At 37.3% G+C, this 22,401-nt stretch overlaps 1 protein-coding gene across 2 annotated transcripts in view; it reads left to right on the forward strand.

The window, feature by feature from the left end:
- The window catches only part of dnajb6b (DnaJ heat shock protein family (Hsp40) member B6b), a 32,831-nt gene extending 11,685 nt beyond the window's left edge, over positions 1–21,146 (forward strand). For both annotated transcript variants that reach the window (XM_082162198.1, XM_082162197.1), the window contains exons 6-10: positions 2,629–2,757; positions 2,868–3,018; positions 3,236–3,306; positions 15,796–15,951; positions 16,412–21,146. In XM_082162198.1, the coding sequence (XP_082018324.1) occupies positions 2,629–2,757; positions 2,868–3,018; positions 3,236–3,306; positions 15,796–15,951; positions 16,412–16,512 (608 nt within the window). In that variant the 3' untranslated portion in view covers positions 16,513–21,146. The remainder of the gene's footprint in view (positions 1–2,628; positions 2,758–2,867; positions 3,019–3,235; positions 3,307–15,795; positions 15,952–16,411) is intronic.
- The last annotated feature ends 1,255 nt before the right edge of the window (positions 21,147–22,401 follow it).

Raw genomic sequence — 22,401 nt, forward strand, 5'->3', positions numbered from 1 at the left:
GTTGAATAATAATACATAAATGCTGATATAGGTATTGATGAACTAGTAAAAAATTGTGTTGTTGGGCTGGTCATAGATAACACACTTCAGTTATCCATTAAATACTGAAGTGCTACTATCCCATGGCCACTGACTCTACTGCTGGGAACAAATGGCTCAACGCAGGGCTCGACATTAAGCCTTTTCATGTGCTTGCCCTTCGGACAAGTAAATCTGTCATTCACTTGTTCGAGTAAAAAAGTTGCCTGTCCGGAATTTGTTTTATGTGTTGTAAATATCATTTATTCTGAAGCAATATTCTCATCAGTGTTCAATCAGATTTGATATATTTGAATCTGCATATTGTAATATCTGCACTTTTAAAGACCCCCCCCCCTCCAATCTCATTAAATGTATGCTTCATCTTTCATTTTAAATTCTTAAATTTGATCAATAAATTCAATTATTCTAAATATTAAGACACTATAGGGCTGTGACCCTAGGGCTGATCAAATTAAATGAAAAATTACAATTGCATTAAATAATGTTATGAGATTGTTTTAAATATACAAATAAGAAACGTTGAAAGAATAATACTTTTAAACATAACACTAAACCCCCAGTAGGAGGTGGCAGGCGACCATCTTAATGAGCGAGTCATTGATTTGTTCATTCAAACGATTCGTTCAAACGACTGATTCATTCAAGAATGAGACACATGTTTATGAATGGGTCATTTAATCGTTCAAAACGCTGAATCATTCAGTAATAACGCGTTTGAGTGTTGCTGTGAGATGCGTTATGGTTCTGCTGTGATCTTTGTTCGGGAACGATTTTCGCTGCTGAAACAGATTGCATCTAAAATTTAAGTGCCTTAATTTTAACTGTTGTATGAAATCAATGTCACATTTTCAATCGTGATGGTATTCAGGAAAACAGCAAGTCGTGTGAGGTTAACTGTATCCTACAGTTCTACTCGTCAACTGTATCATGTTAAACATATAAAAACTCCACATTTAGGCTTGCTCAGTTGGGGATATTTTGGGGATATTTAATTAAATTTTATCAATCAATAAATTCCTCTTAAAAAAAAACAAAAAACTTTGTTGTATTATTTTAATTTAATACTGTGAAGCTGCTTTGATACAATCTGTATTGTGAAAAGCGCTATACAAATAAACTTGACTTGACTTGACTTGACATTTAGATTTTAATTAAATTTTTTACTTTTTTTATTATCGGCAGTATGTTGTTAACTGAGTTTCTTGCGCTTCGCTCATTTGTTTCCATTTCTCCTCAAGAGGCTGTGCGAGCCTCAACAGCGCAACCATGTTACTGTCTTTCCTAGTTATTTTCTTATAAACATTCTAATCAGGCTAATTGTCCGGTCAGGCAAGAAAAATTCTCTTTTACTTGTCCCTTCAAAAAATTCACTTGTTCCGGACAAGCGTTAATGTCGAGCCCTGCTCAACGGCATATGTGTAAAACATACAGGCACTCTAAATATGGCGAGGGCGCTCAGACCAGTGGGACGAGAAGAGACTGTGCATCATCAACTAGGAATGTTCTCAGAAATAGCTTCTGAATAAAAGAGCAGCAAGAGAAAGGGAATGCTTATAGCTCTAGGCCGCTACAGAGAGTGGGAACGAGTTGTGTTCAACAACATTAATGTGTTTGCATGTGTGTTCATCTGTGAGCAAACTTATTTCTATACAGCAGTCAAATAGATGTGGGTATACATGTGAATGTTTCAGGAACACCATCCTTTATGATTGGTCAATGGTGTTTACTTGTGTTTATGTAGCCATGACAAAGTTGGGGGTGGGTTAGAATAACTGTGTGTGCTGTGCATGTGTTGAAGATATCAGGCATGGTTCTGCCTGCCAAATCAAACTGCTTGAAGGAGCTGGGAAAAGTTCATGTGAAGGTGCTGAGTGCCTGAAAATGGAGAAACATTGATTTGGGCATGTTTCAGCTGGCATACTGTATCTCTACATTGCAACACTGGTCCCAACATTATGAGAAAGAATAAAGATAGACCTCTGTAGACACCAACGACCTAGTATTCCGATGAACAGGTCAAAAAAAAAAAGTGCAGTTTATTCAAAGCTGGAAACCGAAAATGTGTGTGTTCGAGCTCTGCATGGAAGGATCATGAGACATGAAATTCCCATTGACTTCAATACAGTACTGTGATATAAAATGCTATACTTTATGGACGCATTAGCGTATCGTTACGAAACTCGGTATGAGTCTTTTAAAAAAAAAAAATTAAACAATTGTAAGTCACGCTGTGGCCCCCTTGGAAGTTTGCTGAGGCCACCTGTCAGCCTCGTCCCTCTGGCTATCCTGTTCATCAATAAATAATCAGGAATTCATTTTCTTTACTTTGTTTTTTGTCCTGTTTCTGAATGGCAGAATTCAGAAAAGTGATTTTTCCTCACTGTGTCCATATTTAGATGCTGTAAAGAGGTTCTGTAAAACAATATTGTGCTGTTGGCGAATGTTTCAGTGGTCTTTGTGATATCTTTCAAGCATGTGAATCTGTTGTTCAGTAGTTCTTGATTAATTGTTCATCTGGAACCACTTTGTTCTAACATTTCTTACATTTACAGTCATGACAGTATTTCACTTTTTCTTTTGATTTAGCTGATGACCCCTTTGAAGATTTCTTTGGTGGTGGGCGGCGTCACAGGGGTGTGAGCAGGAGCAGGACGACAGATTCATTCTTTCCTGGATTTTCTCCATTTGGTCCTGCCTTTTCTGGGTTTAACACTGGTATGTTAATCTGTGTGTAGCCAGTGAAAATGTAAAAGTTCTTCTGTGTAAGATTGCCATACTTTTTGTGTATTTGAACATCATCATCATCATCATCATCTTTTCTATAGGATTCACCCCGTTCGGCCCAATGGGTGGGGGTGGGGGTGGTTTCACCTCATTTTCCTCCTCTTCTTTTGGTGGTGGAGGTGGAATGGGAAACTTCCGCTCTGTCTCAACATCCACCAAATTCATCAATGGAAGGAGGATCACCACCAAACGGTACCAAAGAACATTCTGTAATGGCTCAGTAATAGTGACTCATAACTTTATGCAAAAGCGTACTGCGTAACATGCTTGAAGTTTTTCAGTTACCACATCTATGCAAATTGCTCATAAATTGTTGCTTATTTGACTAAGCCTTTACCACTAGATATGGTAATTATAATCTCACAGTTAATGTAATCTCACTGTACAGCTAACTTTTGTGTCATTACAGTATTGTAGAGAACGGTCAAGAGAGAGTGGAGGTAGAGGAGGACGGTCAGCTCAAATCTCTCACAGTCAATGGTAAGGAGTAGCTTCTACAATGGGACAACAAGTGATCTCTGAACTCTGCAGATGAACATTCAAAAAGTTTAAACCCAAACATTCCTAAAGATAAGCAACCGACCAGGCTGATGGCTACCAAAGCATCTGCTCTCCACTAGTCAGCAAACCAAGAGTAGGTCACATGTGACGCATCCAAGCGATGTGATGCTGTTATCCTCCTTGCAGTGAATTGCAGACATAAACAGGGTTAAACAGTCATTCCAAAGTGAGCATTCTTTTTTCTTGGGGACCATTTATTCCTCACAAAACCTGGAGACCTCAGTTTGAACAAGCGCAATTCATTCCTTTTTGTCAGCTGATGGCTGTTCTTTAATCCATAAGGGCTTATTGTCTGATTGAAACTGGAGCGTAACAGGTTGTATCTGCTTTCTGCTGTTGAGCCATTCAACTGTTCCAATGAAGTCTTAACCTCTCCACTCTAAAATATTTAATATGATCTAACCAATTTCATATAGCTACCATTTGTTGATAATATTAGGCTGTTGACAAATTACTTTTCTTATTTTGCTTCACAACTAACTGTTGCATAACCTGAGACCTTTCCATTAAAAAGAATATTGTGTGACTTATTTATATATGCTGGAAATGTTGTTCTTTGTCAGAAAAAAGCAAAGATGGATAAAGTATCAGGTTCAATAAATCTCACTTTCACATGGTTGGAATGTTGCACTCAGTTTCTTTGCTGTGGCTTCAAGAAACAGACTCTCTCTCTCTCTCTGTGTGTGTGTGTGTGTGTGTGTGTGTGTGTGTGTGTGTGTGTGTGTGTGTGTGTGTGTGTGTGTGTGTGTGTGTGTGTGTGTGTGTGTGTGTGTGTGTGTGTGTGTGTGTGTGTGTGTGTGTGTGTGTGTGTGTGTGTGTGTGTGTGTGTGTGTGTGTGTGTGTGTGTGTGTGTGTGTGTGTGTGTGTGTGTGTGTGTGTGTGTGTGTGTGTGTGTGTGTGTGTGTGTGTGTGTGTGTGTGTGTGTGTGTGTGTGTGTGTGTGTGTGTGTGTGTGTGTGTGTGTGTGTGTGTGTGTGTGTGTGTGTGTGTGTGTGTGTGTGTGTGTGTGTCCTTTTGCATGCATGTCTCATCCCAGCTCTCACAAAATTAAAAAGACTAAAACATTGCCTTTCACATCACTTTATTACTACTAGTCTCCAAAATATCCGCATGTGCACATACTGTACTTCACTGGTTTTGTTTGGTTTCTTCTGTTACGTGCAAATTAATGCACACACATACAAGATTTCATCTTTGATTAACTACAAGTATATGTAAATATGAATTGCTTCTGCACACTTTAACAGCCATGAAAAGCTCAACACATCAGCAGATGTTAATCCAAACCTTGTCCCTTTTATATTGAAGTAAATAACCTGAATAATCATCAAAATTGTGAATGAAGAAGCTAGCTATCATCATAGCTGGGGGATACAGGGATAGAATATTATTATATAATATATATATTATTATATAGGGGATAGAATATACCATTTCAAACTACAGTTTGTACAGTATAAAAATCTTTGTCTATGGTATGTCCCCATAAAACACGGAAACCCAACGTGTGTGTGTGTGTATGTGGTGATTTTTATACTCGTTAAGGTAAGTTGTTGTACATGAGCAGATATTCATTCATGCAAACGCTATCTTCCTTTCCTTTGTATTTTGATGTAATGTTTCTCTGTAGAATTATACTCAAAAATAATTGTTACAGTATTTATTAATCTTTGTTAAGGTTAGTTAATAAAAATAAAACTGTTCATTCTTTGTTAATACGGACCTGAGCTAACATGAACTGATGCAACTTTTGATTTTAATAATTAACATAACATAAATAGCATTTAACATAAATGCTTAGTGATTTTCATTGATGTTAATGTTAAGTAATGTTCACAAATGGAACCTTATTGTAAAGTGTTTTTGAAAGCATGGCTGCATTAATTTGATCTAAATTATAGTGAAAACAGTACTACTGCAAAATATTATTACAATAACAGTTTTGTATGTTTTAAAATTAAATGTATTCCTGTGATGATAACTAAAGCTGAATTTTCAGCAGTCATTATTTAAATCTTTACTGCCACGTGATCTTTCAGGTCAGAAAAAATATTTTATGCTGATTTGGTGCTCAAGAAACATTTATCATTATTATCAATGTCGAAAACAGATGTGCCGCTTAAAACTGTGCTAGATCTTTTATTTATCTTTATTTTTTAGAATTCTTCAATTAATTTAAAGTTCAATAGAACAGCCTTAACACCATCCTTACTAAATAAAAATAGTAATTTATTTAAAAAAAATCTTACTGACCCCCAAACTTTTGAACGGATTTCAGTGAGAGCACTGTCCGACAGGAAGCGCATGAAGCTGAAAGCTGTGCTGAGTAGTTTGTTTGTTGTCCACTGGCGCCCCCTGTTATCTACATGTTACACTAGCATGCCTTTCCATACCTAAGTTTTGCCTTGTCCATTAGTAAAAGTAAGCTAAATAGATTGGATTTTCTAATTATGAATGTCCTTTTTTGGGATGGTGTAATTTTCACCACATATTGTCAGCTGACAGGCAAATGTAGTGTCTAACCCTCCAGGGGTGCTTCTCGTTTCTTAATTGTGCATCCTCGTTTCCTTTCCTCGCGTCATAGCTCCACCTTCTCGTGACCCTTCAGGAAGCAAACTCGCTTCCTCTCCTCGCGGTGACAATAGAGATGCCCTTCAAGATGGCTGAGTTCGATTGGTCACGGGCTGGAGGACAGAGGAGCGAGGAAGCATCAGTAGTATTGAGATGCACCCTAAAAAGTCCACTTTCGAGATCTTTCCTGCAGAATTGAAACCGTAATCAAACACAACTGTACAAGCTACTCAATATCTTCAGGATCACTATAAAATTACAGGCAGGTGAGTTTAATCAGGGTTGGAGCAAAATTGCAGGAATGTGGATCTTGAGGGCCAGAGTTACCCAGCCCTTGTCGAATCAGTAGTGACAGCACTAGAGGGCGCCATTTCTTCACTGATATCGTAACGTAGCCTATTTGATGTTCAGAAAGTCTGTTTATAACAGGGTTAGAAAGATGAATTTAACTGAAACCTTAACAGACAAGGTGTGGCAGAAATGACTGACCGTGTGTGTGTGTGTGTGTGCGTGTGTACCGGTGTGTTGGGGAGAGCGGGCACAAAGTAACGCTTTTTGACTTTCCCAGTTTGTGTAAATCTACTTATGGTTCAGAGTATTTATTTTTCCCCCACATTAATTTCCCACATGTCTAGTACAATTATGTGGTTTTGTTTTATTAATACAGTAGCCTATATACTTTTTTCTTGACATACCACGAAAGAATGGAAGTGAAATGTGACAACGTGCCCCATAGGTGGGGTACATTGTAACATGACCATATGAAAGCTTAAAATGTTATCTGATCTAGTAAAAAAATATATATACAAGACAAACTAAAATATTTTCTAAATAAAATACAATTAAGTTTTTCATATAAAATAATGGCATTTTTAATAATTAAATATAAACTCATTTTTGAGTTTTGACTATGAAAACAGGAAAACAGCTATACAACATAGTTCAAAACAAATAAATAATTAGTCATTTCTGAACATTGACTCTTAGTCTTTATTCACCTTTTTTCTCATGTTTTCTCAATAGAATTAATAAAAGTATAGAATATAATAGGATATTTCTAACAGGGGCACATTGTAACGCAGTGTTACAACATGCCCCCGCCTGCACAACTGGGATTTAAACCATGCTAGTGTCTTCTGCTAGTTAGCGAAGCATTAAAGAACTGTCTCAACTGTTAAATAACATATTGGAGATTAAAATAATATCAGATTTGTCTAATTTTAAATAAACACAAAAAATAGAGATGAAAAATTAACTTAAGTAAGAAATTTACTTTTGCTATGGTTTAATAAATGTCTATGGATATCTTCCAATTTTTTTTTTTTTTTTGACACAATTTTTTCTCTATAAAGTGTTGATATGGCAACAAGTAAATACACCAGGTTTCGTCATGCTAGCATGTGTGGAGGTATTTAAAACAAGTGTGTTACAACTAGCCCTGTGTTAATGTAAATGTAATGTAAATGTTACGTTGTGCCCCGCGCTCCCCTACAGGTTTATATTTCATTGTTGGGAGTAGCCTAAAACCTGAGATCACATTGCGGGGAGCAGCCTGCCTACGAGGGAAATGACTAAATAAACATACTAAATTATGTTTTTCTTTTGAAAATGTAAAAATGCAGAAAGTTTTCTTTGATGGGTAGGTTTAGGGGATAGAACAGTTTGTACAGTATAAAACCATTACACCTCTACGGCTTTTTTACATTTCTCTTTTAAAAAAAAAGCTAATCAAATTTAATATTTTCATGAAATGCAGGTATTCCCAAAAATTTTTGTCAGCCAAACCTCTTTTGACCTAATACTTTAAATAATTAAGTCAATAATTTAACAACACATTTGGATATTCATGGTTCTCTGATTAATTGTCACATGACATGCAGTTAAACAAATAAAGTATTTAATCTTTTTACTATCTGATGTTGATTTAAAAAAAATATATTTTTTAAAATTATAATTAGACATTTTTTATGAGACTTAATGAATTATTAGCTTTTCATGAACTCACTACCCTGCTTGCAGTTCCTTTGCAAACCCTAACGTATATTGTAATGTTTAATGCCCTTATGTTTTATATTGTGTTTAATATTGTGTTAATATTTGTTTAGCTTTGTATTTTTTGTATCAATGTGGTACAAGATTGTCCTATTCAAATCAATATGATAAACAAGTTAGGTCAAAAAAAAAAAAAAAAAAATTCATCATGCAATGTGCAATCTGTAACTGACTACAATCTACTCAACATATGAAACACACACACACACACACACACACACACACACACACACACACACACACACACACACACACACACACACACGTTGTGTTTTCATGTTTTATGGGGACTTAGACATAAGGATTTTTATACTGTATAAACTGTATATTCTATTCCCTTACACTAACCCTATCCCTAAACCTACCCATCACAGAAACTTTCTGCATTTTTACATTTTCAAAAAAACATCACTTAATATGATTTATAAGCCGTTTTCCTCATGGGGACCAAAATATTTCCCCACACGAACAAGGATTTGCCATCCTTGTGGGGACATTTTGTCACCATAATGTAGGGTTAACCAGGCCACACACACACACACACACACACACACACACACACACACACACACACACACACACACACACACACACACACACACACACACACACACACAGACACAGACACAGACACACAGACACATTTATATATACTGTATGTAAGTGTTTTAATCATACCCGTTACCAAAGGTGTATAAAATCAAGCACCTAGCCATGGAGTCTGCATTTACAAACATTTGTGAAAAAAATGGGACGTTCTGAAGAGCTCAGTGAATTCAAGCATGGTACTGTGATAGGATGCCACCTTTGCAATAAGTCAGTTTGTGAAATTTCATCCCTGCTAGATATTCCACCGTCAACTGTATGCTGTATAATTGGAAAGTGGAAGTGTTTAGGAACAGCAGTAACTCAGCCATGAAGCGGAAGACCACGTAAAGTCACAATGCCAAGTGTCGGATGGAGTGATGTAAAGCACTGGACTCTGGAGCTGTGAGAACGTGTTTTGTGGAGTGACAAATCACGCTTTTCTGTTTGGCAGCGTGATGGCTGAATCTGTGTTTTGCGGATGCCAGGATAACGTTACCTGTCTGACTACATTGTACCAACTGTAAAGTTTGGAGGAGGGATAATCGGTCTGGGGCTGTTTTTCAGGGGTTGGTCATGGCCCCATAATTCCAGCGAAGGGAAATCCTAATGCTTCAGCCTACGAAGACATTTTGGACAATGCTTTCAACTTTGTGGGAATAGTTTGAGGAAGGCCCTTTTCTATTCCAGCATGACTGTGCCCCAGTCCACAAAGCAAGGTCCATAAAGACATGGTTGGAGGAGTTTGGCTTAGAAGAACTTGACGGGTCCGCACAGAGCCCTGGCCTCAACCCTATTAAACACATTTGGGATGAATTAGAACGGAGATTTTGAGCCAGGCCTTCTGGTCCAACATCAGTGCCTGACCTAAAAAATGCTCTACTAGATGAATGGGCGAAAAATCCTAAAGAAGCACTCCAAAATCTTGTGGAAAACCTTCTCAGAAGAGTGGTTGTTGTAGCTGCAAAGGGTGGGCCAACTCCATATTAATGTATTTAGAGTGCAATGTTATTACAATCCCTGTTGGTGTAATGGTCAGGTGCCAATACTTTTGTCCATATAGTGTGTGTAATATATATATATATATATATATATATATATATATATATATATATATATATATATATATTATATGTACAGTATATAGATATAAACCAAAAATTGCCATACTGTAGTTCAAATGAAAGCAGGCCACAAATATAGGCTATATAGAGAGACAAATCTATGTAGACAAAAATAGATGTTCATTTCCTTCCTTCATTTTTTCCTTGCCTCTTTCTTTGATGCATTAACCAAATTTGATCAAAAAGATCCACAGCTGTGAAACCGGAAGCTAAAAGCATCCAAAGCCTGACGAAGAATGTTTTCCCTCGTGTTTTACTGCTGTCCTCCCAATGTTTATTAAAGATGGTAAAGATAGGAGTGATAGAAGAGAAAAACATAAGGTTAGCTCTGGGTTTCTGTTAGTGCCTGCTGTGATGCTATCAGAATGTCAGAACAGTGGGAAGTGGTTGTTGACTGTGGTCTCATTTAAAAATGGTGGTAGTTGCTTTCCTGGCTGTGTGAATGATTCTTGGTATTGCAGAATGGATGGAAGAGTGCTAAGCTTTACCGCAGAGATCCAGTCTAATTTCTCAGTGACCGCCATTTATTTTTTGTTTGTTTTTCATATCACTTAAAAGGTGTAATTTTTTGCTTTTGTTGCACTGGCTAATATGGATGCATAATCCTGCAGAAGTTTTTCAGCCATTGAAGACAAACGTAACTAGCATTCTGTTTCATTCCTACTGACCCATGGATGACAAATACCAACACAGTCATGAGGGATGTCACCCATCTGATAAAAAACAAACAAACATTAAGACCGCTCCTGCCTCGCAGCATGATGAGCAGCAAAACTGACCTTATAAAACCTGGCAAAAAATGTACAGAGAAGCACAAGTAGTGACAGTGCAGATGTCTGTCAATGAGACTCTTCTAAAGGCAGCCCATGAAGAAGTGATGGGCCTAGTGGAATGACAAGTTAGACCCCAGGGCAATGGTTTCCCTGCTGCTTTGTAAGCCAGTGTAATCCTCTCCAGTATCCAGTTAGACATCCTCTGCTTCGATACAGAAGCAGCTTTCTTCACACCACCATAGCAGACAAACAGCTGGTCTGACTGTCTGAATTGAGCATTAGTCTCCACAAAACACTTCAGGGCATGAACGGGACACAAAAGTTGAGCATTTGAATCAGACCCTGAAGATGTCTGAAAAGAGGCCAGCTCATGTGCTGGTTTAACTGAGGACCATTCCGAAGCCACCCAACAACCAACGCAAGCACAACTTGCTAACTGATTCTGCGTGCAGCCGTGCACTCACTGATTTGATTTGCAGAAGCAACAGCCAACAAAAAAGCAGTTTTCAAGGACATCCATGTCATAATTGCAGGATCACGATGCTCTAGTGAATGGTCAGTGACCAGACCCAAAGCTGTACACGAGCTGCATCTGAGTACCAGATTTCTGCCCTCCAACTGGGACAGGAGGACCTTCCTGGGGGGAAGCTTCCTAGGATTACCTGTGTCAGAAGTCACAAATCAAACCATGGTCTGGGTGGCCATTCTGGTGCCATGAGTAACACCCTGTGCTTGCAATGAGAATGAAGCCTCCATTATCCTGGATGTAAGCATCCCTGGAAAGAGCATCCGCTGTCTGGTTGCATGTTCCCGAAATATGAGGTGCCTCCAGTAAAGTCAGGATCTCATAAATAAGCTGGGAAGACGAGTGGGATTTGTGCCATCCTGGTGGTTCAAATGGAACACTGTCGAGGTGTCTGGCAAGAAATACCTTAGAGCCATGAACGCTGCACATATTTCCAGAAGATTTATATGTTCTGATATTCATCTATACAATAGGCTACAATACAAAATACCTCTCATCCAAAGAGGAGACAGAGCTGTGCTCACACATCTCAAAATATGAGTAGTTTTCAGCTGGTCATGTGACCTCAACATGGCAGCCCCCATAAGGGGACCTGATCCATATAAAATAGTACAGCTTTTGCTACTCAAATGACTGAAGTCTTCATCCATGCGTATACACACACAAACTTTTATTTTAAACACATTTTTCTTTAAAAATACTACCAATTTATTAATGTGTAAAACCTTAATGAGGAAAAACACTTGACTGCACATTTAAGAAAACTAACAGAATTATTTTAGACTTCATGGGTTACTTTATCAAACCCCAACGCATGGTAGTGTGCCATTTGCAGCTCAAACAACAAAGCATATCTTCTTTGAAACAAGCCATGTAATGAAAGAAAAAAAGGATTTGAACAGAGAAAACATATCTTTACTAAATTGGTATTAAAAGCTTGTAGTTAATTAATTGTTCCCGCCAAAAATATTTATTTCACCACGCAGAGTAATTAAATGATAATGGATTACCACAGGAATAACCAGTAACCACCATAATATACTGATCTGAAAGCAAGGATGCTTTCAAACAATAAAAACACCACCTTGAGTACTCCTGCTTCTTGAATACACCAGGCTTGCGAAAGCCTCTCTATTTCCTTTTTTATTTCCCCTCCATATTTAAAAAGCTAGATATGATCTCTCCCGCTGCCTTTCATGGACGAATAAACACTGCTTGTTATTCAAAGCTCGACGAGGCTGAGAAACCTTAACGCCAAGGGTTTTTACTCCACTGAGAGCTAGTGAACGGGACACTTATTTTCCATGTACAGTCCCTGACTGGGATTTAGACAGTGCGCCTTGATTTGCGTGAATGCACATGTTTGCAGGGACGTGCGCCTTTGGTAACAGACTGTGATTTTACGACGACCCCGGGTAATAACACATCCATCCAATCATTTGGGTGGACATTGAGACTGCTTTTGTCTCTCTGTTTTACCATATACTCATTACGCTTTGTGCTGACATTTGGGCCTCTTACACTTTTCTCACTGTCACGTTCTCTCATTTATATCACTACCTTCATCTTTCATTTCATGTGTCACTCTCTTTTGCCATTTTCCCCTCTACTGAGCCTTCATTTGTTTTCTTTTTAGAGATACATGAGCAAATTTCTAATGGTTTTGATTAGTAGGCTTTTGATTAGAGGTCTTTTGCTGCCCTCACATGCTTGTTCCTACATCCCAAGTTGCATTTAGAAGTATATCACATTTGATGTGATAGGAAATAGGAAACTAGCTGGCCATCTTGCTGAGTATATTGTCCAATATACTGTATGTACTTGTATTGTGCAACAGACATTCATTTACACATAGACATAAATGTATATGACCGAAACTGCAACAGCTAACAAGGTAGCTATATTTACAATAATTAATCATTAGCAACCATTCACTACTGAAACTGTCCTCGTTTGTGCCATGTTGAAGGTTTTCATCCACTGGAATATCAAAATGGTCTCTGATGTTCCCAGTCGTAATTACGATTCGAAGGGGCTCTCATGCACATCTTGTTTAAAAAAAAACTTCATGTCATCATTTCACCAGCATTTCACTCCAAACCTGTATTACTTTCTTATTTCGGCTGAACACAAAATAATATATTTTGAGAAATGTCCCAGTAAACTCAATGTTCACCAAAAGGGTTTGTTAGCAACTTTCTTCAAAATATCTTATTTTATGTTCCTCGGAAGAAAGTCCAACAGAATGGCAGAGTTTTCATTTTTGAGTGAACTATCCATTTAACATAGTTCTGAGTGTGTTATTACTCAAACGAATGAACTTGTTTATGCTAATAGCTTTTATAATATCCATATACTACAAACAATGACATTTCCCAGTGTCACCTTAGGCAGCTGCTGTTGTGGCCCGGGTCACAGTGATCCCCTACTCCAAGCTCAAAAAGGGTCCGCCAGACAACAAGAGATGTGGTAAAAGCGTGTGGCTTGTCCTCTAAATGTATTCTATTTTTCATCTTTTCTTTGGGGGATTGTTGGTAGGTAGAGGAGGGTGTTGCAGCAGACGCAGGCCTTTTCCGGAGATGAAAAACGGTTTGGTAGTTTGAGAAGCAGCATCTGTCCCTTTTCTTCTCCTCTCTCCCCTTTAATTACACAACACAATAGCCACGAGATGTGCCCATAATCTGCACACATAATCAGCCTCTCTTTTCTCTCTTCCGAGCCCTTATTCCGTACGCTAATTCAATATAAATGTAAATTAACACGCGAAAAGAATAAAGAAATCTCAATCTATTTACATGACTAATCACAATAAACGCGTTCCACATGAAATATGAATGAATGCATCTCGATTAAGGGGAAAAGGGGGTTGTGGGTGTCAGGCAAGGAGCACTTAAGGAGCTGTTAAAAAAAATAAAAAATAAAAAAATCTTTTTTTCTTTTCTTTTTTTTTTTTTTACAGTTTTCTCACACACTTTTGTGTTTGTGGAGTGTCTGTAAAAGGCAGGTTAAGTGTGATATGAAAAAATTTACAAGACTGTGTTATTAGTATCATTGGAGACAACACTTACAATAGTGAATACAAAGTCTGGTGAATATAGCCTTAACTTAGGATCATGATGGATTAAATAATTATAAAAAAAACAAAAACACATATTTTTGTAAAAAAGTCATATAGTGTTACCAGCGTTACTCCTTGCTAAACTACAATATCAATAAACTGAAAGAAAATAAAGATACATTTTTTTTATATATATATTAAATACTGTTATTATGGTATCATCTGTGTCAGATTTACCCGTTTCTAAATGGTAGATAAAAGCTAAATAAATGGTGATGATCACTTTATTTGTCAGATGGACTGTCACTATGTCCTAGGCGGTTCTCTGCCAGAATAATGTGACATGATCAGACTTTATAATGATAGTCAAAAAAAGAACAAACTGACTGAAAATGAGGATTGTGTGAAAATAAATAAAAGCATCACAATACAACCATACAGAATATTGTCAGTAAAATGATAAACACATTTTGGTAACTTTGAACAGAAACAGAAAACTTCTGTCAAAAAATCAAAATATAAAACAAACTCAATACTGTATTATCACAAACAACCATAACTTGTTTCAAAAACTTAATTTGAGGGACTAAGCAGGTGACAGGTGAAATTTAAGAAGTTTTTTATTTATTATTTACTGTCAGATTTACTTATTTCGCATCTCGCAACTTTTGCCTAGAAGCACGTACATAAATGGAATCAGTTCAGTATAATAAATGGAGGTGGTTTGGCACAGAGAGGAATGATTCAATGAGAGTAAAGCCTTGCATGTATCATAATGACTAATACATGCAAGGCTTGATCTGATATAGATAAAACTGATTGTGCCTTTCTGAAACAAGCAATATTTCTGATTTGTATGCTTTTTGGACATCTCAGGAATTCAATAATAATTTACTTGATCATGTTTGTTTTATGACTCTAGGTGAGCACTGACAGATTTTTCACATGAATGAAACATTAAACCCAATGTATTTATTATAAACTGCTAATGTTCCATATCATTTGTCTGTTTTATTCGGTACAGTAAGTTGCAGTGATTAAATTAACATAATTCATGAAGGTTGACTAAATGATTGATTGTGTATTGAATATTATCATCACAAATTATGACAGAGTAGACATTGAATAGTTTTGTCTTGTTGTGTGTGTTGTTACACTGATGTCATATAAAAATTTTGTTTTTCTATTCGAGTTTAAGCCCTCTGTCTACTTTTGTTCATAAACAATGCAGAAAAATATGAGAAGGAATTGATGCCCTGAAGTAAATCGAATGATGTCAGATTTTAGAGAAATAACTGCCCAGAGATCACAGCGGAGCCTGTGCTTACATAAAAACTGCATTTCAGCAAACACAACACCGAGCTTGTTTGGGTTTGCTTGTACTATTAACCAGCCACAGAACTCCTACAGTACATCTGCTTGTAAACCACATATTGATCTTTACTGATCTCAGTATTATGTTTTTTTCTGAGGTGTTATCTGTAACACATTTTCCTTTTAAGTACTTGAAGTACTGTGACTTTCGATGACTTAAATAGCCTTTGGCAACTTTACTGAGAGAAGAATTCTTGTAATCCTAATGACTACATTATAAATAATATTAGGTGTGTCCCAGTTTGCGTGCATTTAAAGCATGTATAAATAATAATAATAAAGAACATAAATAGGCAATCAACATTTAATGCAAATTCATCTGAACTGTGTCTGGTCTTCCTCACAGGTATTTCTGATGACAATGTATTGGAGGAAAGCCGCAGACAGAATGCTATCTCTAGCACCGCCCCACACAACCGTTACCTCCGAAATGTGGCCCAGAACCCTTCAGAGGAGGAGAAAGAGGAGGACAGAGGCCTGCAGAATCTGGGACTTGCCAAAGGTTTGTGTCCCAGCTGGACGCTGTGCCTGTAGGGTAGAGACCAAGATCAGAGGAGCAGAGTAGTCTCATGCAGTGCTGATTCATAAAGATATTCAGTTTTGTATTTTTCAAGGTTGTATCAGCGAGTCAGATATTAAAAGGTACGATTTGTCAGTGTGGCAGAGGCGGCACTTACTCATGAAATGTATTTCAGCAAGCAATTTTTTTAGCCAATACAACTTGCTTTTGACTGCTTTAAGCTCTCACCAGTATCTGGAAAATAATTTCAAGGTTACAAAGATGTTCCAGTTATTGATTTAAAGTAATTGAATTCTTCCCTTCTGTTTCCTAGAGCCACGGTTAATATGTTTTCAAGTATTAGTCAAGTTGTTTTTATTCATTTTGTGTTGTTGTTTTGTAGACTTAATAAAAGTCAAAGCTCATCAGATTCCCTCATAGTAACTAACTTTCATTTCTATAGGTTTTTTTGACTCTAGGAGAAAGAAACTATTGCTGAAGGAGTCTGACTCCAAAAAGAAGCGGATGCCAAGACTGGCTCCTCGGATTGGGGTGTGGTTCTAACAATTTTTACAATATACAGTATATTTTGTGTGTGTTGTCTTTACTGTTCATTTTCTAAAAAAAATTGGGGATTTAAAGACATGCCTATTAAATACTGTCACAAAATTATTCAAATTATTCTTTTTAAGTAGCCCACATAGAAAGCTTCTTGCTAAATGTTCTGCTTTGACATGTTGCATTCATGTAGTGTTGTCAAAGTCTGTATGGCCCACTATAAATCGTAATCACATCTGCTTAGTGTAATTATTGTAACCTTTTCTATTGTGTTTTTAGCAATGCCCCGAATTTGGAACAAGCCAAGTTGCATTAATTTCACCAACTCATGATTTTCCCAATCTTTCATTATCCTGATCTTATGTATAAAAAGCAATCACACTCACTTTTGTACTTACTTTATTCATGGTTTTTAAGCATATTGTAGTAGGGCATCCCCCTCCATCACTGTGGTGTTGAAAACAGTCCGTTCATGAAGGGGCCTAAACACATTACTCATTAAATAATTAAACCCAACTTTTTAAACATTAAACAGATCTCTTCATTATTCGTTAAAAGTATGTTCAAGTTACTTGCAAGTCTGTTTTCAGCACTTTGATATATTTTTGATGAAGAAAATAGTTCATTATAAACATAAAAGTGAGGCACTTTAAAGTTTGTGTGTTTGCTGGTGAATTATGCATTTTGTATTAAATGATGGAGTACAAACTCAGGATTGACATGTGTAAAAGATGCTTAAAAGAGTAACCATGGAAGTGACAAAAAGACAAAAGACTAGGGTACTGAGGAAGGAAAGTGAGCAGGACAAGGGAGAAAAATAGGGGGAAAGGATTTTTTAATTATTCATTTACCAATGTGAGAGAACACGTTTTCACCAGGCTGCCTTTTGATCCAGTCTTAAGCACTGTATGAATATTTCATAAAATACTCCAGATGTGGTATGTCCTACCAGAACTGGGAGCATGGCTTTAATTTTGACTCTGACTACTGCATGTGTGTTTTGTTTTGTTTTTCAATATAAAACAGAAACCCCCAGATGCATCTGGGTAACACTTTATAATAACGTTCAGTTGTAAGTCATTTATAAGTGGTTAGTTAAAGGGATACTTCAGGATTTAGCATTAAGCTTTGTATTAGTAGAAAACCTGTAGTATTTTCGAATTACCATGCTTTCCACCTTCATATCCCCCTGAGACAAGAGATTTATGTATTTTTTGTCTGGAAAAAATCCTCCGATGACGCAAAAATCGTCATTTTGCGTCATCGGAGGATTTTCTGGCCAGAGGCAAAAGACTACAGCCAGTAGATGGCGTTGTTCCGCATGTTTTCAGCCCGCCCATAGAGGGATCTCACTCACAGAATGTACACAGTATCAGCCGTCTTTCTTTGGAAGCTAAGCTAGCAGGCTCTTGTTCTGTGGAGAAAGCTGAATAGTAGGAGAAAGCTGAGTAAGTAAGGGTTACCATCCTCCTTTTCCCGGACTTGTCCGGCGGGCGAGATCGTTCAAAATGTACGGGATTCAGCTTTTGCGTTCTGCGGTCGCCATTCATGTTTACATGCACACCTTTTGTTTCAATCTAACTGAATTCATTCCGATTGGTGAGTCTGAATGTAGTGTTTACATGAACGCTAAACAAGTAATCGGTTGATGTGCGTTTTACCATTGCTAAGAAAATTCCCGCTCCTCCGTGAGAGATGCAAGACCCGGCGCGTCTCAGTAATGACGCCACCGGCCTCGCGCCGTTCTCCCGAGGCCGTCAGCCTCGTCCTGCTCGCCACAGTAAACATAATGAATGGCGACTGTAGAACGCAAAAGCCGAATCCCAGACATTTTGGGCGATCTCTAAATCCCGGGCAAACTCATCACTTAGGCTAGCCCAGAGCCATAGAGAGAGAGAGTTGCGACACTCTTTGATGTCGCCGCTATGGCTGTCACGTGGTTCATGTAAGCCCCAATAGTTCCAAAACGTACGCTGGCTGTCATGTTCTTCTATGGGACAGACAGCAGCGATTGCATTATTGAACGGTAAATATAAAATAAAACACACACCCAAGTACTTTTTCAACTGTTATTGCATTATTGCATTTTGTTAATGTCAGTTTTGCTTTTGGAGATAAGTTTTAAGCTATATTTTTGGAGGGAAAAGCTTAGTGTTCATGTTCGCATGGGTAGTAGCACTGGCTTTAGCGGCTCTAACTTAACTTTTCCATATCATTCATCTGATGATGGACGTCTCATGATATTTATTTTAGCACAACTGGGCTGTATTAGGCTATTGATTCCCGTGATTTTGCTTATAAATTTTGATTCAGCCATTAGCCTACCTTCATGATCACGCAAGAGGTCTGCCGTGGCGGTCCGTTCAGAATTCGCTTAGAAGCTAGCTCACTTCTTCTGATGAAAGTGGCCACCCCCAGGACCACAACGTGAAACATGATCATGTTAAGACTAAGAATATTATTTTAAGATTAAGGCCATACACATTATCAAAACTATAACAGATTAAAAACGAATTTAAGCATGGCTGATACAAATGAAGGTTTTCAAATAAAATATTTTTTATTAAACAATGACAGACAACAAAAATGTGTGCTTGTGTGTGTGAACAAGAAAAACAAAAACCAGGGGCAGGTGATCCATGAAACAGACAGGACTGGTGATGGCCATAACAATCCTAAAGGTCCAGCATTGTTCTCACAAGCCGCTTCACTCAAGACAATAATAACATAATGAAAAGTTAGTATATCCCAAAAAATTAAATTAAATAAAAGTTGCTATAAAGGTGGTAGCGACTCATTACCGAACTCTTAGCTGACGAAGTCGCGCTAGCTAACTAACGTTAGCTAGCAGGCAGTGCTTGAAAATTGGTTGAAACAACCAACATAAAATATAAATAATTACGCTGTGCATGTACAAATGAAGACCAGTATAAGCATCGCAAAGGGCCTCTGATACAATATAGACAGTTGACAATTCAAAAGAGGTCGATATTTCGGCAACTTAACTCTGGAACAACTCGACGCGCAGCAATGTAAGTGAATGGTGTCCAACGCCCAAATGACAGTGTTAGGAACTATTCCGATCTTCATATCCCGGAAGTAGGCGGTTAAAAGCGCCGCCATTATTTACAACGGAGGTCTATGGGAGTGTCGCAACTCTCTCTCTCTATGGCTCTGGGCTAGCCTAATAGCCTTGTTGTTTTCAACTGCGCTCTCTTACCGGTAGGCGTGGCCTCCTAGGGCAGCGAAGCAAGTGCATACTGGGAGTTGTTGTCTTTCATCCACATAAGCCAAAAATACATTTTCTGGCTTTTCTCAGTCTAGAAAGCTCCAAATTCAAAAATTTCTTCACATTTCTTCTACTTAAATGACCTATTTTAAATACACATTCATCTTCCCAGAGGTGAAGTATCCCTTTAATGATGAACTAATCATTTAAAGAAAATTCATAAATGATTAGCAAGTGATATACTAACATTTTATGTATGTTTGTAAATTATGTTACAAGTCATTTACAAGTGATTAGTAAATGATTAACTAATTATTTACAAAACATGACTATGCGTTCATAAATGATTAATAAGTTATGTGTTAATTATTGTTTGTATGTTTTGTAGATTCAGTTCTAAGTCATTTACAATTGATTAGTAAATTATGAACTAATCATTTACAAAACATGAATATGTGTTTCATAAATGTTTAATAAATACATATATTTTTTTGGTATGTATGTAGCAACTAGACTAGAGGATGCAGAAAGTGTTGTAAATGCCTTGAATACACGTACAGATCATTTGTAACAGGTAATTGTAACACATTTACAAGTGATGAATAGTTTACACTTTAGATTAGGGGATGCAGAAAGTGTTATAAATCATTTACAACACTTTCTGCATCCCCTAATTTAAAGTGTAAGTGCTGACTGGTGAGGGCATAGACAGCTGTCTTCTCTGAAACACATGGAGTCTAACCACTGTCCACCTGATGTGAGCAAAACATACAAAAACATTTAACATAATTTATTAAACATTTATGAAATGCATAGTCATGTTTTGTAAATGATTAGATAATCATTTACTAATCACTTGTAAATGACTTGTAACAAAATTTACAAAACATACATAAAATGTAGGTATATCACTTGCTAATCATTTATGAATGTTTTGTAAATGATTAGTTCATCATTAACTAACCACTTATTAATGACTTACAACTGAACATTATTATAAAGTGTTACCCAAATCGGTGCAAAAGCATAGTAATATAAAAAACTAATTAAAGAGATGAAGAGCTACATAGAAACATTTTTAGTAATAAATTGAAAAGCTTCTACTCTGATGTGTTATAGTACATTTTTGCTGATGCCTAATTAATATGTATTATTTGTTGATACATATTTATGCTGTTAATTGGTATTGGTGTGAACTGAAGCACTTTGTTTTAATCAAATGCTGTTTCATTTTCAAATCCATAAATGTCTGTTCATGCTGTTCAGAAATAACTAATAAATTGTGTTTTGGGGAAAAAACGCTCAACATAAAACATTTTAACCATACTAGAAAATGGCTTGCTGTTTACTTCATGTAGATTTGGATGCATTCAGATTTTTACATACACAAATAAAGCTTAAAGTTGCACAATTTTGGTATGTTCTGTAACTGTACAAACACTAATTTACAAAAAAAAAAAAAAAAAATTGTGTATTACAAAAGATTTATAATTGCCACTGTATTAAAGCAGCTTGTGGAGTGCAGTATTATTCATGGAAAGGTATGCGCACATGACTTGTAGAGTAATTTGGGTCTGGTTTGGTTGACTGAAGTCTCACAGGGCTTAATTATAGCACAGCACCAGCTATATCAGTGGCCCACCTTCCATTGCTTTCAATTTGCAAGCTGTCTCAACTCAGATTAATATAGATCCTGATGGGAAGGAATGCCTCAGATTCAGGTGGTTCTTACTGATTGAAAGAAATCAAATGTACTGGTCATATATGTGCCATGCATGGACCTTTGAAGTGGGTGTTTGTGACGGTCACGGATTGACCACACATTTAACATGGACTTCAGTTTATCAATACACACACACACACACACACACACACACACTTATTAATCGAAATGAGTGAATGAAATACACGGGTGCTTCTCAATTCTTATTTGTGCATCCTCGTTTCCTTTCCTCACGTCTCAGCTCCACCCCCTGTAGAATGTGAGGGAAGGCTGCAAGGAAAGAAAATGAGGATGGAGGGATCGAAGGAAAGTTTATTTGTATATTGGAATATTGCACTCGAGCATCACTTCACTGCGTCATCAGCTGCTCTCAAAGGATCTGCCCTTATGTTGTTAAAGTTTGGTTATTTAAGAAATTAATAAATAATAAAGATAAAGCGAGCTGCCCTGTTGATATATGTGTGATATATGATTTATTTAAACTGCAAAGGTAAAGCATAAATGAAAATTGTTTCAGATGTGAAGAGGGAGGAGAATTTATATGTGCGTCAGGTTTCTCGACAAGAAAGACTTATGAGAAAGACTCATAACTCTGGAAGCTTCCTCACTCCTCGTTCCTCGCCTCCTTGTGGTGCAATTAGAGAATTGAGATGTCAAGATGGCTGAGCTCAATCGGTTTCCGGGTCATAGGATGGAGGACGGAGGAGCGAAGAAACGAGGAGGGATATTGAGAACATAGACAGTAAAAGAAATGGACACAGCGACTCCATGGACTTCAATGGAGACAAGGGAAGTCAATTAGAAGCACTCACTTCCTGATGGCTGAGCGTACTGCGCAGACTCAAACTGAGCTTGACGACGTGGATGTGACGTGAGCAACCTGTCTGACAGTTGTAAGTCTTCTAGTAGCTGTGCCAAAATAAATCTGAATCATTCCCTTCCG

This window comes from Leuciscus leuciscus (genome assembly GCF_965113295.1).
Source record: "Leuciscus leuciscus genome assembly, chromosome: 2".
NCBI classification, from domain to species: Eukaryota; Metazoa; Chordata; class Actinopteri; order Cypriniformes; family Leuciscidae; genus Leuciscus; species Leuciscus leuciscus.